Genomic DNA, 20,149 nt, shown 5'->3' with positions numbered 1-20,149 from the left:
GTTATTTTACCAGAGAGCCACTGGGGTGGTTATAGAAGGAAGGTCTCAGACAGAATCCAGATGGAGAAGTGAGCTGTGCAGAAAATCGGGGTTCCTGCCATGATGAGCAGAAGCTTTCTACACTTTGAGATGTCAGCCTGGAGAGAAAATAGAAGCACAGGCACTAGTTATAGACTAAAAAAATTCAGGGAACAATACCTGTTATTAGAACAGCAGCGAAGCCCAAAAGTCTCTAAAGTCTCTCTGAAGGCAATGAAATGGTTTGAGGAAAATGGCCCTCATCCCCCAGTTCCTCCAGTGGGCTCTCCATAGTGAAGGTGTTATTCTAAAATTATGGTGTCATAGCTATTACAGAGACCCGAATTCCAGCATTGTACTCCTTCTGCCAGCTGCTTAGTTTTCTAAAGAGACACTGTCTCAGCCTGCATGAGCAGCAATTTAATTTAATTTTAGCCCTGATTAGTGCTGTTGATTCTGCATTGCAGCAGTGTTCACAGTGGGTGATTTACGTTGCTTAAGCAGTTTATTTAGTTTTTCCGGTACAGATCTGCTGAGCTTTAGTAAGCCTCTTTGATTGCTGAGATCAATAAGCCCTGCGCACTTTTCAGAGTCCAAGAAATAGTTAATTAAATTGTTTAATCTCCATGTCTTTTGAAAGATTTTATCACTATGTGTCGAAAAAGAGCAAAACACCATCTGTTTTTTTAAAATTCTCAATTAGAAGAACACATTTATGTGACGAAAAAAGAAATGAAATAAACCCTTCAAATAGCTTTTATTGTTTTGCATTACCTTCATTTGTATTCATTTAAATACAAGCAGAAACGTAAGATAATAATTAATATTTCATTTTAGATGAAAGTTTGGAGATATGCATAATTTTACAGTCATACTGCTTCCTCTAAAACTGCATCCATGATTTATTTTCTTAGGGCGTCAAGGTCTAACAAGCTGAGGAAGGCTTTCATTCCTGACATGTAACTTATTTATGAAGTTATTTATGGTTGTCTATCATTTATTACAGTGAAAAAGAACAATAGAATTATTTTTCTTGGAATTTGATGAACAGTTGTCTTTAATGTGCATGGATTTTGACTAACAAGCTATTGGTATTTTGTAAATTTTAACCGCACAGCTGTTGGAAAGAACTGAGTTGTATTCTGGATAAATAAGGACTGGTGGATGACAAATGTGATGAAGCCCACTCATAATGCTGCATTTGATCATCTCCAAGATTCTAAATGTATCTAAAATGAAGGCTGATGATGCTCATTCTGATCATCTTTGTGTTTTCTTTCAGATGATTATCTCCAAGCACACAGATGCTCAAACAATTAAAATGTGTACCACTATAAACACCCACTATGTTCTTTATCTTAACTTTCATTTTCAGATCCACACTCCCTTGGGTTTCAGTTAATGACCTTTAACCTTTTCGTTTATTTGAGTTCACATCATACAAATGTGGATGTAGTCTCATGTAAGAAAAACTATTTCACTTTCTGGCTTGCATTCTGATTTTTCAGTTTCCACTACTTAACTGTGATAATGGAAAAAGTTGACATGGTAAATAGCAAATGGACTGGTTCTTAAATAGTGTTTTGCTACTCCACCTGAGCCCTCAAAGCACAGTGACACTTGAGTGTGCTAAATTGTGTTGCAGGTCTTTATCCAGAGTGTTATTGAGGCAGGCCAAGCTTTTACATAGTTTAGGGAACGTCAGCTGTTGAATAACACCTCGTTGCCTTTTAAACTGCTTCAGTTCTTGGTAATATAGATTCAATAAAGTCCACTAGAGTTCAAAGGAAGTCATGTGAGTGAGTGAACTCACTGTCATGTTCAAGAAATCAGTTTGAGATTATTTAAGCTTTGTACACTGATAAGACCACAGTTAGTACACAGTCGTTATAACGGGATGGACATGGTCAGCAACATTACTCAGGCAGGCTGTGTTGTTTAAATGATGTTCACTTGTCACTAAGAGGCCCAACATGTGCCAAAAAATATCTCCACACATTACACCACCATCACCGTACAATCTGAATCTTGCAGAAGAAATGTGGTCTTCTGCTCCTGCTTCAAGGTTTAATGCATTGTGTATTCAGAGAGGTTCTTCTCCATACCTTAGTTGTAATAAGTAGTAATTCAAGGAATCATTTCTCAGTTTTCTCAGAGGTAGAATTATTTTAAGCAATTAGCAGTACATTTTATTAAGAAAAAGAAAAAAGAGTAAAATCGCAAATTTTGCACATCCACTCAGCCCCCTGTAAGTTTAACACTTAAGATTCAGTTTGTCTTGCCAACTGGGAAAAATACACTTAATACTATTTCCCTTTCAGAATGGAGGTTCAAAACAAAAGGGGGGTTTTAAAGGCCCAAGTTGTTTGGGCCTTTAAAAGGGAAATAGAAAACTATTTTCTACAGTCATTGGTGCAAACGTAGTGTCCTTTGTGGCTAGTAAACAGATTTAGCACAGCCCTGCACGCTCAGCTATGGGTCTGACGTCACACGTGCGGCTACCAAGCTGTAGTTTACTTTTTATTTGAAAGCTTACAACTTAATATAAACTCATAAGAGCGAATTAAATTAATGCCAGAGACAGAAATTGACTCACAGGACTTCAATAACACCTAGCAAAGAGAGATGCAACCCAAGCTTGCAGATTAGCGTGCAAAGTCCCAGGTGACATCTACACGCTCCGCCCCCTCGAAAGCGAGGGGAGGATGTCGAATGAGAAGGCGCTTTGGGGGGACTCCGTCTGTACACTGAACTTTGCGGGGGGTTCCTGCTGTGGTTAGTTTATTTACAAGCCCAGGTGTTGCTTCGTGTGAGGATTTCTTTCGGTCCACATGGCCGTGTTGTCGTTAAAGCTCGCCTGCCGCTTTGCGGACGACCCGTTTTCAGTGTCGGTATCATCAGTTGGTCGATGTTTGCTGTCAGTGTAACTCACGGATAGTGGTACAGTTGCTTCGGGCTGTTTTTAACGGTATGCTGGAAATACTAAAGAGAAAGACGATTTTTTAAAATTTATTTATTTATAAGCTATCTTCAAGCACTTAGTGTAAGCTTGCTGATTTGTTTAGTACAAATAACTCTTTGTGATGCATCGGCTGTAGCGATAACCGTTAAACTTGTGTCATGATTACAGGCTACGGGCTAGCCTTAACTTCACCAGTGCATCTCTGCGGTGAGCTAGTTTCAAACGCGAAACTGTAGGACTTGCTACCTCTTCTCGGCCGCTCACTTTGTAACACCATGTTGTTTAAAAGACAACGAACAAGTAGACGGTTCCCTCAACCAACCACGAGGCGATAAACACGCTTGTAACGGCATCATTTAGGTAAGTCTAATGACAGTCCAATGGACAGTCCGTATTAGCTTACACAAGTCTTGTTTTAGCTGTGAAATGACGTGACAACAATAGAAATTGTTTCCAGTATGTGTGCCTATAGAGCCCTTATTTTCAAAGATGTGAATTGGTCTTCATCTGTGAGGCAGAGGAGGCCATGCTTTCCAACAACACCCTCCACAGTCATAACATGCCGTGAGAGTCACTGTACCGTGAATAAGGATGATAAGACCTTTGTGCACCATAGGAATGTTCTTTATTGCATAATACAAACAGAAATTGGAATTTTTAGCTACTCTGGAGCACTGCTGCTTGTCAAGTGTCTCACAGCCTGTTGGGTACCTAAATAGTTAATGCTTAAAGGGAAATCTGGCTTCCTTGAGATTTACCATTGAGATACCTTGCTCATGGACATGCCAGGAATTAAGGGTAACTGAAGATGACTCATAGATGATCTTAAAGTTACATGCAGCAGACAAGGGTGTAAATTCAAGCAGGGTTTTTATAAGCGACCGTGCAGTGGAGCCTTCAAATTCATATTTTTATACCTCGACTGTAGTTGCTGACAGTTCAAGTCTTTACCATGAGGTGTGTGTGTGTGTGTGCCATTTTAGGCTGTGATCTATAACAGGCCAGACAGTGTAAAGCGCCGTGGCATCAGCGCCAGTACACATTAGGATAAGGCGTGACCGATTGCCCTTAGTGTAAGCGAGATGAACATCAGTCTGGTTTGTCCGGTGTTAGGGTGGGGTCACGCACACACAAACACGAACGCACATGCTGATCCATGAGTGTGTACGTTGGACACCTGTTGGCTAGGATCCTGGAGCGCCACCTTGGCTGAGGGTGTGTTTACAATCTGATTCCACTCTACAACAGCTGAACGTCTGCTGAAGAGTGGACCACCCAAACTGCTGTGTCTCTTTGGCCTGCCTTAACTGTCAGCATCAGTGTATTTTGTAATGTGGCTGTTTGTGAAATCACACATTTGTCCCACTACCCTGGGAGTAGCAGTCATTCCAAGACACCATAGCGCTCTTGAAGTGCAACCTCGAGGGTGACAGGGTCGTAAAATGCTGAAAAATCACTATGTACAGCACAGATAAGTGTTATTTATACAGTAATACCAGAAATCACAGGTGGAGGATGAAGACGTAAGCGTTAAGCAAGATGAGCCCTACACAACTCCTTATACTTTAAGACATGAGCTGTTTCCAGTCCTGTCTGCTGTGGGTGTTATACTTAGTCCACATCTCTGGTTTTCTGACATTTATGCTCAACCACATTGTGCAGGTTTTCATGTGTGTTCCTCATAGAGCCAAGGAACTTGATTTGACTTTGACTTTTCTCTGATCCTCTTTGCCCTCTTCTCTCGCTGTATGTGGCCTGTCATTAGAGCTATACTTAGCCACGCTTATCAGTTCTGTTATTCCCTCGGTAAGACTGCAGATGTTTACAGGATTGGAATAGCTCCATACGTAGTAAAGTGTTGACACAGAATCTCTGATGGATAAACACAGAGTCCTTGGAGTTAAAGTGTCCTTCAAAGATCAGCAAGGCCCTTTTAGGCATCTTTAGGGAAAGCTTTTGAAAGTATGAAAAGACAACGTCGAAATACTGAGAGAATAAGAATGAATGATCATATGGCTGAGTTGGGAGATAAATCCTAATTTTGCATGCACTAGAAGGTAATGTGCTGGAAATTTCTTGTGTAGGTTGATATTTTCTCTTCTATAAAGCATCAGTAAATAAAATCAGTTAAGTGTTTGGGAGTGGTTCAGTTGGTTGAAGAGCCCTTGTGTTCTTTTTCTCCAAAAATTGTATTTAACCAGGCATAATTATGAACACAGTGCAGGGCGTTGACAGCAGATGTGTGTAATTGCTGGCTGGATGATGTCATAATATTATTAAGATATTGACTTAAAATGGAAGTATGTTTTACAGCAGACAGATCCATGTGGCATATGTGGAAAAGCAAAGGCTGTGTTTAGAGTGGTCGGTTCATGTGTTTCAGTGAGTCAGTGTGACAAAGTGCCACACTTTGCTTTCTATGACATAAAAACAAAACAAAAAACATTGTTATAACTTTTAACCTACTAAATGTGTATACTGTACATTCATTACAAGTTTAACAAAACACAGAATATGCTGTTTCGTTTGTAGCATGATCCTGGTGTCAGGATGACAGAGAAAACAACAGAACTGCATAAATTAACATTTCTGGTGTTTATCTTTTGAATAATATCAGAGTTTATGGAAAATCAGCATCTAAAAAAATAGTTAGACAGTTTTCTAAGCTTTTTTTAAGCATGTTTGGTATTTGTCTCTGTTGACATGTGCTACGTTCATCTACAGCCCCCCCTAAAAAGTCCTGCTGACCTGCCAAGTACAATAATTACTGAATAAATTAAAAAAATGAATGAATTATTGTTAAATTTTGCTCATTTGGTTATGTGGGACACACAAGTAACTTTTAACATAATAGTTCCTGGAAACAAATGAGCTTATGTGTGTGAGCCATGGAAAAGTGAGTGACAAACTGAAACCACATGAATACCAAACAAATCAAAATCTGAATATTTGAATGAATTGTGCATGGATTGTATGGCCTTCCTTTAGTTACTCTCAGTTTGGCATCAGGTGATATAATCGATTTTAACTTTCACTACAACAGGTCGTGCGATCACTCTCCTTCAAACTCTTAAGTCTCCTTCGGTAATCCTTCAAGGCTTTGAGTCATGTGATATAGAGTGGTTATGTCCCCAGGATCAGACACCGGCCATGTGCTGAGGATTGTGGACTCTGTTATGAGGTTGAACATTTGCTCTCTGCCTGCCTCCACAATCACTGCTGAGTCATTCTCAATTACCATATGGGACTGGCTGTAATTTGCAAGCATCTGCTGAAAATGGGTGTTATTCTCAGACACGATGGCTTATTTCCAGAGCAGTGCCCATTTCATGAAAGCTGCCCGAGTGTTTCTGTACTCATGTTACTGCACCAGTTTCATTTGGCACATCGTCCCTTTTTAGCCTTTAAGCAGTGCCATATCATGTCACTCTTAAACTTTTATTTCCCTAGGGAAACTTTCACTTTATAAGTAGTATTATTTTACATAGTGCATTTCCTTTTCTGGATCTGATGGTTGTGTAATTGTGAGATCTGACTCATTACTCATACCCTCCTTAAAGGGAAAAAGAAATGCAGTTCTAAATGTCAGCCTCGGCAATTACCTGCACAGACATGAATGTGATATTCAGATACTCTTGTTTGCGTGGCAGGCACAGCCGCAATAGCATCATCTTACTTGAGCAGATAATGGATTTCATTGTGCTGTGGTGCCTTTCTGTTTTTCAAAGAAAATTACACAGCAGGGGGACATAGAAGTACGAGTATCCATTCACTTTATTCCACAAAGCTCCTGAGGTGAATGGAAATGTTTCTCTATTATCTCAGGACTCTTTTAGATTGGTTCCCCTCTAGTTGACTTAATATTTACAGACGATGAGAAAATGGACACAAAGCATTTTGCGAACGTTAACTGCCAGCAGTGGCCGCATTTGATATGTGGATGCTTTGTTCTACCTGGTTTTACAGAGACTGTTTGATAACTACTAAATAAAAATGTGCTGTCTAAAGAAAAAAAGTAGTGATTGGGAGAAGTGTTTGTTGAGACAGCCAGCCTGATAGAGTGAGTAGAAAAGGAGGCGGCACAGGAAAGAGGGAAGTGGGTCATAGAGGAAGCTGACCTAATAGCATTGTACCATCCATTCACGGGATAAATCCAATAGGAACAACTATTAAAAGCTTACTGTTTAGACGTATGTCTCATCTTTGCGACCTTTCTGTTGGCTGTCATGGAAAACATTGCTTTATTTTTTAAAAGCCACAGTTCTCTCCTATCTTGATTTCTTTCTGCTATGTATGTCCCATGAGGGTTAGTAAGGAAGAGGTTAGAGGTGGTATAGGGTACAGCAGGCCTGTTTGCATCTACAAAATGTGCTTTTTGTGCTTATTCTCTCAGCAAAGTGGTGCATGAGTCAGAGTTGTTTTTGCTTTTTGCTCTTTTGTGTACAATGAGAATCCCCTTCTTCCACAAGATAGCGTAGCTGTGCCAAACATTATGTATACAGCAAATAAAGTCTAGTGCCAGGAAGTAACATTGTAAAGTGTGTATGCCCTGTGTTCTTTGTTAATTTTCTAGCAAGCTTACTTGAGACAGATGAAGAGAATACTCTGTTCATATGTCATGTGGGTAGCAGCATATCCACTTCACTTCACATCATCAGCCTTCGCCCCTTGTGTGGGTGAAGGCTCAGTTTACTGAGGAACAGGTTTTTTTTAGGTGGGATTCTTCTAACTGACTGTTCCAGTCAACGACTCCATGGGGGAGGCCCTAAGATAAGCTGGAAATTTTGAGAACCCATGTCTGTTTTAAGAGTTGTTGATAAAGTAAAGAGTGTTATGCCATTGCTCTGATATCATCCAGAGAATAACATGGGCTAAATCACCTAAATTGGCCATAGGTGTGGATGTTAGTGTAAATGGTTACGTGTCTCTCTGTGTTGGCTGGCGACCTGTTCAGGGTGTACCCCACCTCTTGTTCAATGGCAGCTGGGATAGGCTACAGCCCATCAGCAACCCTGAATTGGATAAATGAAAGAAAAAAAAATTAATGAATGGGTTAGAAAAAACAACTACAACCTTTAAGTTATCAAATGTGTGTCATATCTAGTAATTAAGGCCTCAGTACACAGGTGTACTGACCAGTCTGTATCACCCTTGCTTGGAAGAAATGTTTACCGGTTCTTCACCTGGATGGTGAGTGGTTTCTGGAGGTTGCTAGCTGTCACAAGGTGAAATCAGTTTCAAAGGAGGTACTGCACCAAAAATATCTTTGTGATGGCTTTGGTTGCTAGCAGATTGCCACGTTGGGCCATAGTTTGCATTAAAGTTTATCTGCAGACACATGCCATTTGCTGTCCGGAGCTGCGTTAAAACTTGAAAAAATGCACCAGAAACCAGAAATGGAGAATGTTTACTTTAAAAGTACAGGTTGTGCTTGGTGGATTGTGCAGATTGTGTGTATTTACAGACAAGTCAGCATCTTCCATGCAATCTAATGTGACCACAGCAACCTGCTAGCAACCAAAGCAAGGAGGAGGTTTTCAGTGCAGCACTGGATACCTGTTTATGACTAATTTCGTGCTAGTGATTTCACATATGCCTTGTACCAGCAGAAAAATCCAGGTTAGGATTAATCTAGAGGGATAGTGTTAGTCAAGTGCAACGCTAAATTGCACTGAAACCCTCCAGGCTTTATCGTAGGTGTAAATACGTCCCTGACAGAAACCCCTCACTGTGCAGTGACTTCATTTGAGCCACATTTTTACTCGTTTATGACTAAATTGAAACTGCAGGTCGCCCAGTGGTATAGTTATTCAGTGCCTAGCTTGTGTGACCACACAGTAATATGGTTTTATGTGGACTTACTTCAAAAACCAGCCTCTGACTGCTTTTGAACAGCTCTAATGACCTCGCTGACAATGACTGACATCTGCGCTGTTGCTTGGTGACACTTATCAGCCGTTCTCACCCTTGTGGCCAATCATAAGTTGGGAATTAAATGGGGCTGTCAGCTGCACTGCAGTGTTCTCACAGGATGGTTCAAGTGAAGGTCATGTAAGGAGGGAGGGAGAAGACAGAGAAATGTCCCTCTATGCATGTCAAACGTATATACCAAACCTCGAATATACAGCTTGGTGTTGGTAGAATGGGAGAGCTGACATCTGTCCTGTTATGATAGAGAACATAATTAGAGTTATATAAGTGCCACCAAGACTTCCACACCTCAGAAAGGGGTGTTTTTGTAAAGGATGACTCAGGGTAGATTATGAGAACTTTTCAAAAGGTGTCTCTGTGTGTCGTGACTAGTCAGCAGTATGACTCAGTTTGGTTCAGACTTTCTTTGGCAGTGTGATGGTTGAATGTTTAAAATATATCCCAAATCAGTGTCGCATCACAACAGTATCCTCAACTGCCATTCAGCCTTAATAGAAAGTATTTTTGGCTCAAAATAGCTTGACAGTTATCTACTTTGCACCTCTGGTGTAATTACATACAGGCAGAGCAGCTGATTTATATTGAGCCATCTGGCAAAAGCGTTGAGTGAAACAAAGTAAAACCTTATTTATGCTTTAGAAATCCTGTATGTTAGCCTCCAGTTCTGCTGCTGTTATAATGACCATTGCTTTAGACTCCATGCTGGGACTTATCAAGGCATGTGAGATCACAGACCCAACAGGATGAAGTGGCAGTGCTCGAATGGTTTTACTGCCAGCACTTAACAGAAATGGTTGACTGAATGGAACCAGTATGCTGTGTTGACCATGAAATGAGTGGAAGTAAATTGAATTCACAGTGGAGCTTTACAAGAGCCACAGTATATTTCTCTTTACTGGAGGCAGGATCTGTTTCCTTGATTATTCCCTCTGGTGATCTCATGATAGCATAGGGCAGCATTCTGTAAATTGCTTCTTCAGCTTGTAGATAAGCCTTCCTGTGTTGGGGGCGATTATGTGACTTTGGTCTTTTTAACATATTGCGGATCATATTTTTGGTGTGTTTTCTCTCCTCTGCTCTCCTCTCCTTTCACAGCACACTGAGTAGGATCCCTAAAAGATTCCCCATCAAATATTAACGCCCTCATAAAGGCTCTGTTCTCTCCACCCACACACCCATCAGCGCTCGCGCCACACACGTCACTTTACACGCATACTCAGGCACACATGCAAAGACAGAGCAGGGCAGCATACAGCTCAACCTTTGAAGGGTGTCTTCCTTTTCCTGTGCTCTACTTTCTTTTGCTGCTACCTTACTTTCAGTTTAGATGATGGAGGAAACAAAGTGTAGATCCACTTGACTGCATTTATTTCTCCCCTTGTTGATTAATTTGGGGATAAAAATGATGAACAACTCAACATAAATTCACCAAGTTAAGGTAATAGTTTTTAATCTACTTTTCTGTGATGCACATTAGGGAATAGATTAGATGAGTCTCACTGAAAGATGCACTGATGTGATGATGTGATTTTGTCTTTGCTTGTTGTGGTCTAGCTGTAGATCTCAGTGCCGTGGCTTGCCACACCTTATCTTGCTCCCCTCTCTTGCACTCACTGTTTCCTCTGTTGCACTCTGTCATTTGATCTGCCACGTTTTAGTATAGAACATTACCAAATTCTCAGTGCTTTGTCATTGGATTAGCATCCTTTAACATCAGTGCAGCTCTTCCCAGTATTGCTTCCACTCAATACACATTAGTCTAGCGCCAGCGTTACTTTCAACCCTGTCTCATTCTATTAGCCTTCTCTAATGGCACTCTGTTAATCTCTTCAGGGACACAGCTATGACCCACAACTGCTCTGTCCAGATGACTGGCCTAGTTATTACTCCAGTGAGACTCTAGACTCAGTCAATATATGCAAATGAGGTTGCACTTTGGTTTTGATTCAGTGCTGTGTGAAGTTGCTTAGGCTGTGCATTTTCGTTTTTAAAATGTAATTTAGTTGGTTGACACAGTTCCTAAATGACTGAGTTGATGGTAAAACTGCTTTAAGATAGAGGTTGAATGGGGATGGCTGGGGTGGCCCATACACTTCAGAGCTTTATTCTCACACAGTAGAGCAGGCTGGATGACATACTGTGCTCTTCAGACAGGGATAATGTGTCAGTTGAGTTATGGAAAGTAGTGTAGTAGGCTACAGATTTGTTTATTTTTATGATGTTATTGTTTTTGTTCAGTCCCACATGAGGTAATATAGTTGTTGCTTTCAACCCCTTCAACTTAAACACTGCTTAAAATGTGCCACTTTGAAAAATGACCTAACAGTATTTTCGTTAGAAAGACAGAAAATGAAAATGAATCTCGTGACTTTGGATTGTAAGGTTAGTGCATGAGTACAATTAGTAAAAATATTGATAAGAATCCCACCAGAAACATTACATCTTCCTTGACATCCCTTATGCTGTAGTATACTTATTGCAGAGTTTGAATAAAATCAAAAAAAACTTCTCATCCCTTAAATTATTAAGTCTGCTGATGGAAAGCTAGAAGAGGAAAAAAAAGATGGATGTAGCTTGACGTACTGCTCTCTAGAGAGATGGTATGGAGGCTTTGTAATGATAGGGAACTATGAGCACTGGGAGTTAGGGACAGATTAGCTATGGGGATAAACAGCAGGAATGGGGGATTTACTGTGTGTAGTAGAGCACCTCCATTCATGCGTAGCCCCAATGACCCAATAGATCATCGCTCCAGGCTGTCGCATCCTATCTGCATCCATCCTGTTACTCCTGAAGAATGCATCTTTCTAGTTTGGGTGCATGTGTGCGCATCAAAAGTGAAAGCTTTGCCAGAAGAGAAATGAACGACCTTACTAATCCAGATCAAATTTTTCAGCCTTCCTGCTCCTCTGTCGGGTGCTTTCTGCATGGCTGTCCTCTGAGTTTGAATTGAAGGAAGGCCAAATACCCTGACTGTCACTATGAAATAAAGTGCACCATCCCTCTGGGACAGAGAGGAAGAAAAGATGTCATGTCACTTTACTGTTCATTTCACACACAGGGATCACTGGATGCTAAGCTATCTGTCCAGCAGAGGATCTCTCTGTAGGAAAAGTGTGCCTCGAGTCTCGTCCTTCTGTTTCTCCCATTCTAATTGCACTTACGTGAATGTCCCTGTCTTTTCTAGTTTAAGCTTACTCCTGTCAACCCTTCTTCTGCTTGCTTTTGCATATCACAGATAATTTATTATAATGATATAATGATGCTTTGGACATCGAGATGAACATAATCTTTTACAGCTTCACTCTGTAAACCCAATATTTTGCTTTCCCGTGACATCATTTTTCAGTTCAGGGAAGGATGCTAATAATCCTGACAGCTGGACTATTCCTGGGCTATTTTACTATTGGAATCACATAAGAACCATATAGTTATAGTTCAGACCTCATACTTGATTTCAGCAAAGGGATATTTACTTTTTTACCAGTACTTGGCTGTGGGGGAGGGGCAAGTCTCCAGATATGAGCGTTTGACAGATGGTCTGCACGGTTTACTGCGCTACTTCTGAATGTGTGTCAGTCAGTTAGGATTTTGTTTATTTGTGGCTTTGTTGTGCTGACCTTTGTCTTTGTACTTTTTATTGGAATAGAGCCGGTTGGGAAGGCTATTCTGTGCATAGAAATTGGTAAAAGGCCATTCACTTTGAAATTATTCAGCCAACAAAAACGGGGTTATTGTATATTTTAAAGTATAGAAAAATTTATATAGACAATACCCATCTGAATGCTAACTCGTACAAGGCCTTGATGATAGGACATTATTTGCCTGTTGATTTGTAGTTATTTAAATGTTTTAAGGTCACTTGTTTGAATTTTTTGATACACTTGCCTTGCGGTTAATAAAAGGTCAAAACCTCAACGGTGTTATTTTTCCTTGCTGCATCTCTATAAACAGGCAGCAGCTTACTGATTATAACTTTCAGTGGCTGAGTGATGGGTGAGACGACCCAGATGAACAAGTATTTGCCACATTTGCTGTGTGAGTTTGCTGCTATGTGGTAGTGACTTGCCACTGTAGATATGAATGAAACTGGAAATGTTGTGAGGCCACTGACAGTTGCAAAAACCCTTAGTCTAATCACCACCCATTAAACACAGACAGGCGTAGTCACTACCCCCTCCAGGGCAAAGAGGCTTTGGTTGCCCTGCCTGCACATGCTGACCTGATTTTTTTTTTTTTCATCTGTGTGTAAGTGTGTGCATTTTGCATCTAAACACATGTGTGTTTGTGAAACAGATTAGGAAGGCAGCATTGCCAGACACTTCCGTGGCAGAGTCTGTTTGAGCACGTGTTCCTGTATAGGAATGCGGGACACTGTAGCAGAGAGGTTTTTCCAAGCTAGGAGATCCATATTGTGACTCAGCACACCCCCTCCACCTCTTCAGAGTTGATTGAATTATTGCTCCCGTAAGTGTGTTTGTAGCTGTGTGACAGTTTGTCAGGGGATCCACTCATGGGTACTTCCTGATCTGCCACAAAGTTACAACACAATAAGCTTTTCTTGAACGATAACTTGTAATTTTTAAATAACATTTGGTGTAACAGTAGGTTTTTTTTTTCTGTTGGCACTTAGTTTTGGTAACTGCTTTGTTTCCTTACACAGATTGTTTGCTTTCTGCTAACTACACCAGCCATCTGGGTATCACCAACTTTTCAATTTGTAGTATTCCCTAGCCAGATGGATATAACATACAGGTACACCACCAACACATGTACACTTGTCACATGGGTGATTGAAACTGAATGAATCAAACAATGAGCCAGAGGGAACAGGCTTGTATTCTCCCTTCATTGGCTTTAATACTGTATATCCTCCATTCACTATTCATTATGTTGGCCACCTTCCCAGCTCTGGTTTCCCCCTGTCCCACAGGCAGTGTCTACCAATTTACCCACTTTTTCTTTCCTTTTCTTTCTTTTTTTTTCATTGGCGAGACAGTTTGGAAGCAAATTCTCCAAAACCAGTGCCAGGTGCAGGGCTATTCATCTGTAAACCTCTAAAAAAAATTAAAGCTCACTCTATGAACTTGTTATTAATCTTAATACATTTACTTAATCTCAGTAGTTCTAAGAAATATCTAAGACATTCACAAATGTTTCCAGCAGAGTTCAGTGAAGAGACGTCAGATTTACCATGTGGGATTCAAATTTGTGGTTATGAGACAGCTGAAAGGGCAGAGCCTTTTTGTTTCCCGAGGGTCTGCATGCACACACCAAGACAAACTTGGCGTGACAAAGTTTCAGGTCCCCATGCGTGCCAGATTAATTCCTAATTCCACTCACAGTAAACAGTCTATGAAAAGAAGATTGCAACCGTTGCGACAGGTGGAAAGGAATATCTTTAGCACTATTACTGGATAATTACAAGATAATTATAATAGCATTGCTGATGAGAACACGCAATTGCATGTGTGTGCTTGTGCATCTGAGTGCATTTGCTAGTTGCAGTATCTTAACTGCGTTTGGCATTCTGCTTTCTGGGTTGGGCTTTCATTAGTAGGCTTTGATGTCACTCACAGGAAAAGATGCTCTGTTATAATAACAACTCCAAGTGGGATAAGCATTAGAAAAGTATCAAAACAATTAGTGACTATACAGATCTGTTAGATAGTGCAACATGGTTTTCAGCTGAATAGGTTATTACACTGAACATCACAGATCCACTGCAGGTTTGTGTTGATGACAAGAAAAACACACGAAAGTCAAATTAACATATTTTGTAATTATATAAATAACCAAGAGTTCACTGATACTGATTTCTGACATTATTTAAAAAAATAAAAGTAGTTTTTTTTTTTTTGAATGACAGATAATAAGAATTGCGGGGGAGGGGTGTGATTTGTTTTTCTTTTATTTAGACAGTTTGTTTTGATATTTAGACAGCAGCATGGATATAAAAATAAGAATTATTAAAAGACTAGTGATTAATTCAAATGTTTTACCGTGTGATACTTTATCACTAAGTAAAGTTATGGACACTCTAATCACATGTTATTCTGTTTTTATGTCAATTTTCTTTTTTCTCAGCTGTGGAAAATTCCATGCCGCTCCATGCCTTGGTTGGCATCTAATGGAAGAAAAAGCATCCATCAGGTCTGCCATGGTATCCAGACTGCCTAAGTTCAGTGGACGGTCCTCAACTAGTGGCGCCAGTGCCCTTTCTAATGGTTCTGCACATCCAGCCACCCCTACGCAAGATGGCAAGGTTACTCCATCAGCAACACGCCCAAATGGTGTGATCCAGGCGTCACCCTTTTCCCTAAAATTGAAGAGAGATGAGGGGGTAAACCCCTCTAGTCCATCCATTCCCACTGCCCCTGAGGATGAAAGTGAAGACAAGGCTCAGACACAGCTTCCCTCTGTGATCAAGGAAGTAAAGAATGGCTCTCCAGCAACACCTAAGATGGGCAGATCAGGCTCTTTGATGGTGGCTGTCTCCAGCCCAAAGGCTATTCAAAAGCAATCCTCAAAGATGACTCCCAAAGTTGGGACCAAGTTAGGGCAGAGCCCCATGAATGGAAGTTCTAAAACAGGTAGTAATAGTGCAAGCATTCCTACTCAGACAGGGTTGGAGTCTCGGCTTGTGCGACCAAGGTTAGGCTCTAGCTCTACCAGAAGCAACTCTCAAGACAGCCTATCCCAGTCCAGTGAGAGCCTGAAGATTGTAGCACTGGACAACATGGTTCGTTCAAATAGTTTCACTCACTTTAAACAGATTCCCTCGCCCACCAGTGAGCCTATGATACGGTCTTTCTCTTTTAATCGGGCTGTGGAACTAGCCAAGCCTCTGGCCAACACTCAGCTGCGGCCTCCTCGGAGTAGTTTTGTCAAACCCCCTCAACTGAGTAATGGAAGAGTGGGTTTAGGACTGCATGGCAGCCTTGGAGGTTTAGGTGGTTTAGGTGGGGTTGGAGGACTTCAGTACAACAAAAATTCATCAGTTGCGTCCTCTCTGCCTGGCCCTTTGATCACTACGACACCAACTACTCCTCGTACTTTAAGGAAGGCTCTGCTCCCCAGTAGTGTGTTGACCAAGTCAATGGCTAGCAGTGGGGTGTCGTTGTGCTACAAATTGCCCCGAACTGGGCAGGCTAAACAGCAGAAGTCTCTTTTACCAGGTAACATTAAGGAGGATATCAGCTCTTCAACTGCCTCTGATTGTGTAGGTCTACTGGAGAATGAATCAACCTACAAGGCTGACAAAGTCGAATCTCAAAGTGAAAGTGACAAAAGCTCTGGGAATGCAGAAGGAAAAGGAGGAGAAAGCGGTGGCCAAACAGCAGCCGAGACCCTGGAAGACATGTCCTTATCTTCTGCTTCATCTATAGAGAGAGGTGACATCAGTGAAGAGTTTCTAGATGACTTCGACAGTGTGGGAGATGTTTTCAGTGATGGGGACATGCCTGACAACAGAAAAGCTGCCAGTGATGCCCAGCTAGACAGTCTCCTAAATGAGACCAGTGACTGGGAGTCTGTGGATCTGACTGGTAAAATTCACCCTTTGGAAAGCAAATTCAAATGGATACAGTGCTATCCTTTGTGGTGTTTGTTCAGCCTTTTGTCTATGTGGTTGCAGGTCATAAGGAAGAAAGTCCTATGCAGGAGTCCCAAGGATCACTGATGCTATCTCCAGAGCAGACTGATGCCCCCCAGATTTCATCTGTGGAGCTGTCACCCTCCAACAGCTCTGGTGGAACCTACATGTGGGATGAAGAGGGGCTTGAGCCCCTTGGGGGGCCTGTGGCTCATCGGTTAGACAGCTATGATGACTCAGAGCTGAACAGCATAGTAAGTCCTCATTTCACCTTTAACTAGTTTTTACATAAAAATGTAAAAACCCCACAATTCGTTTTTTCAGTTGACTCTACTCTGATTGTGATTTAAAAAAATATGAAATTTAAATTATTTTAAGCAACTAATTAACAGTAAATTAAGGAATAGTTTGATATCCATATTTCTGAAGAATAATTAATCAATTATGTGTGTTAAAAGTAAGCGTTCTTCTTCTGCCAATCTTCCCCTCCTTGCCTTTAAGTCAACTGGCAGATAGCTCAGTAGCATTTTTTAGAAAATGAAAGAGGTGGAGAGCAGCCAAAACCCTTTAGCGATTATGTGGTTACTCGGGCTAAAAACCTCGGAGAACACTTAGAGCTTCTGCTTTAGCTGATTGAAAGTTGGCAAAGAATAGGCTTGTGTGACTGAGAACTGGATTTTTTCCAAGTAAGAAGGAGAGAGTTGAAGGAAATGTAAAGGTTTTGAGCCTTTAAGCATGACCTGCTACACATTAAAGAAATGGTCTGTTAACATTTCTGTGGCTTCTGCAGACAAGAATTAAGTTAAGATGGCGCCGGTGAGGTCGGCTGCCGTCACGACTGCTCCGACCACTTTTTCTTTGTCTTTGTTTTTTAAGTTAGTTTTCAGCGTTTCTAAATCGGCAAAATCATCACCATTGGGTACATTAGGTATGACAGTGACACTCTTGTTTCTATTGGTATACAATGTACTCACAATTCGAAGTTTTTAACTCCGGATCCGAGCTGGCCGAGTGAGATCTCGAGGGAGAACAAAGGGAAGCGGCGGCGGCCTAGAGGGAAGCGAGCCGGCGTCAGGAACAGGCTGAGAGCTCGTGCACACCGCACACCTCTGCCTAGCATCCTGCTCGCCAACGTCCAGTCACTGGAGAACAAGCTTGACGACCTCAGGGCCAGGATAAAGTTCCAGAGAGACATTCGGGACTGCAATCTCCTCTGCTTCACCGAGACATGGCTGAACCCAGCGGTGCCGGACCACGCCATCCAGCCGGCCGAGTTCTTCTCGGTTCACCGCATGGACAGGACACGGGACTCGGGGAAGTCAAGGGGAGGCGGCGTGTGTTTAATGGTGAACAACAACTGGTGCAACAGTGCGAACGTTGTTCCTCTCACACGCTCCTGCACACCAAATCTGGAACTACTGTCCATCATGTGTCGTCCTTTTTATCTACCTCGGGAATTTACATCGGTCATTGTAAGTGCCGTTTATATTCCACCACAAGCGGACACGGTCACCGCCTTATGCGAGCTGCATGAGGCACTCACACAGCACCAGACACAACACCGGGACGCTGCGCTTATTGTGACGGGGGACTTTAATAGCGCCAACCTCAAACGCGCAGCGCCGAACTTTTATCAACACATCACCTGCCCCACCAGGGGTGAAAGGACACTGGACCACTGCTACACTACGGTCGAGGACGGCTACAAGGCACAATCCCGCCCCCCGTTTGGCAAATCTGATCACGCCGCCATCTTCCTCATGCCAAAATACAAACAAAGGCTGAAACAGGAAGTTCCGGTTCAGAGGAAGGTCGCGCGCTGGACGGATCAATCGGTGGCCGCGTTACAGGACGCACTCGATGACGCAGACTGGGGCATGTTCAGAAACAGCTCCGACGATGACGTCAACGTGTTTACGGAAGCGGTTGTGGGATTCATCGGGAAACTAGCGGATGATACCGTGGAGACAAAGACTATCACAACGTTTCCCAACCAGAAGCCGTGGGTGGATAAAACCATCCGCGACGCTCTGAGATCCCGCACCGCTGCCTACAACACGGGACTCATGACGGGGGACATGGACCCGTACAAAGCCGCGTCATATAACGTGCGGAGGGCGGTGAAAGAGGCGAAGCAGCGCTACGGGAGGAAACTAGAGTCACAACTCCAACAGAGTGACTCTAGGAGCCTGTGGCGGGGACTAAGGACAATAATGGACTATAAAGCACCAACAACCGGTATGACGAACGCGGCCGTGACTTTGGCAGACGAGCTGAACACTTTCTATGCTCGCTTCGAGGCTGCAGCTAAGGTCTCCAACAATGCTAGTGTTAGCGGCGCTAACGGCTGCAGACAGGAAGATACTGCCAGCACCGGAAACGTGCTCGTCATCTCCGAGCATGAAGTAAGGAGAGCCTTCAAGAGAGTGAACACCAGGAAAGCAGCAGGACCAGACGGCATCCCAGGTCGTATCCTAAGAGACTGCGCATACCAGCTAGCTCCTGTGTTCACTGAGATATTCAACATCTCTTTATCTCAGTCGGTGATCCCCACATGCTTCAAAGAGTCCATCATTGTTCCTGTCCCGAAGAAACCCCACCCTGCTTCTCTCAATGACTATCGCCCTGTAGCCCTCACCTCAGTAGTGATGAAGTGCTTTGAACGCCTGGTCAGAGACTTCATCATTTCTTCACTACCAGACACACTGGACCCACTACAGTTCGCTTACCGTCCAAATCGTTCCACAGACGATGCCATCTCTCATCTCCTCCACACATCACTCACTCACTTGGACACTAGAAGGGGTAATTATGTTAAAATGCTCTTCATAGACTACAGCTCTGCATTTAATACCATAATTCCCTCCACACTCACCACCAAGCTGGAGCATCTGGGACTCAGCTCATTTATGTGTCAGTGGATCTCCAACTTCCTAACTGGCAGACCACAGGCAGTAAGGATGGGCGGACATGTCTCAGCCTCCACCACTCTCAGCACTGGAGCCCCCCAGGGGTGTGTTCTGAGCCCCCTGCTGTACTCTTTGTACACATATGACTGTGTGGCCACTACCAGCTCCACCACCATCATCAAGTTTGCTGACGACACCGTCGTGGTGGGCCTGATCTCTGATAACAACGAGACGGCCTACCTGAAGGAGATTAGGAATCTGGAGAACTGGTGCCAGAGGAACAACCTCCTTCTAAACGTCAGTAAGACAAAGGAGCTGATAGTGGACTTCAGCACTAAGCAGGAGAGGAACTACCAGACCCCCGTCATCAACGAGTGCCCAGTGGAGAGAGTAGACAGCTTCAAATACCTCAGAGTTCACATCACGCAGGACCTGTCATGGTCCTGTCACATCAACACCGTGGTGAAAAAGGCCCGACAGCGTCTCTACCACCTCAGACGCTTGAGAGACTTCCAACTGCCCTCCAAGGTGCTCAGGAACTTTTACTCGTGCACCATAGAGAGCATCCTGGCGGGAAACATCTTAACCTGGTTCGGGAACAGCACCATGCAGGACAGACGAGCTCTACAGAGGGTTGTGCGGTCAGCTGAGCGCACCATCCGCTCCGAGCTCCCTGACCTGCACTCAATCTACAGCAGGCGGTGCTGGACCAAGGCCAGGAAGATCGTGAAGGAC

General features: G+C 42.7%; 1 protein-coding gene across 3 annotated transcripts in view; it reads left to right on the top strand.

Moving 5' to 3' along the window:
* Positions 1–2,730: 2,730 nt before the first annotated feature.
* ccser2a (coiled-coil serine-rich protein 2a) overlaps positions 2,731–20,149 on the top strand; it is a 53,156-nt gene continuing 35,737 nt past the window's right edge. The window contains exons 1-5 of one of the 3 annotated variants that reach the window (XM_085296492.1): positions 2,731–2,986; positions 3,149–3,340; positions 13,575–13,666; positions 14,999–16,458; positions 16,548–16,759. In XM_085296492.1, the coding sequence (XP_085152618.1) occupies positions 13,650–13,666; positions 14,999–16,458; positions 16,548–16,759 (1,689 nt within the window). In that variant the 5' untranslated portion in view covers positions 2,731–2,986; positions 3,149–3,340; positions 13,575–13,649. Of the gene's footprint in view, positions 3,341–13,574; positions 13,667–14,998; positions 16,459–16,547; positions 16,760–20,149 lie in introns of all 3 variants that reach the window. The other 2 variants (XM_085296494.1, XM_085296493.1) reach the window with 2 other exon arrangements.

This window comes from Mchenga conophoros, linkage group LG13, assembly GCF_057382185.1.
Source record: "Mchenga conophoros isolate Kocher_MC1m ecotype Shallow Benthic linkage group LG13, M_conophoros_male_GT1.1, whole genome shotgun sequence".
Lineage (NCBI taxonomy): Eukaryota > Metazoa > Chordata > Actinopteri > Cichliformes > Cichlidae > Mchenga > Mchenga conophoros.
The sequence above is the reverse complement of the archived record's forward strand: the minus strand, read 5'-3'. Positions and strand labels throughout refer to the sequence as shown.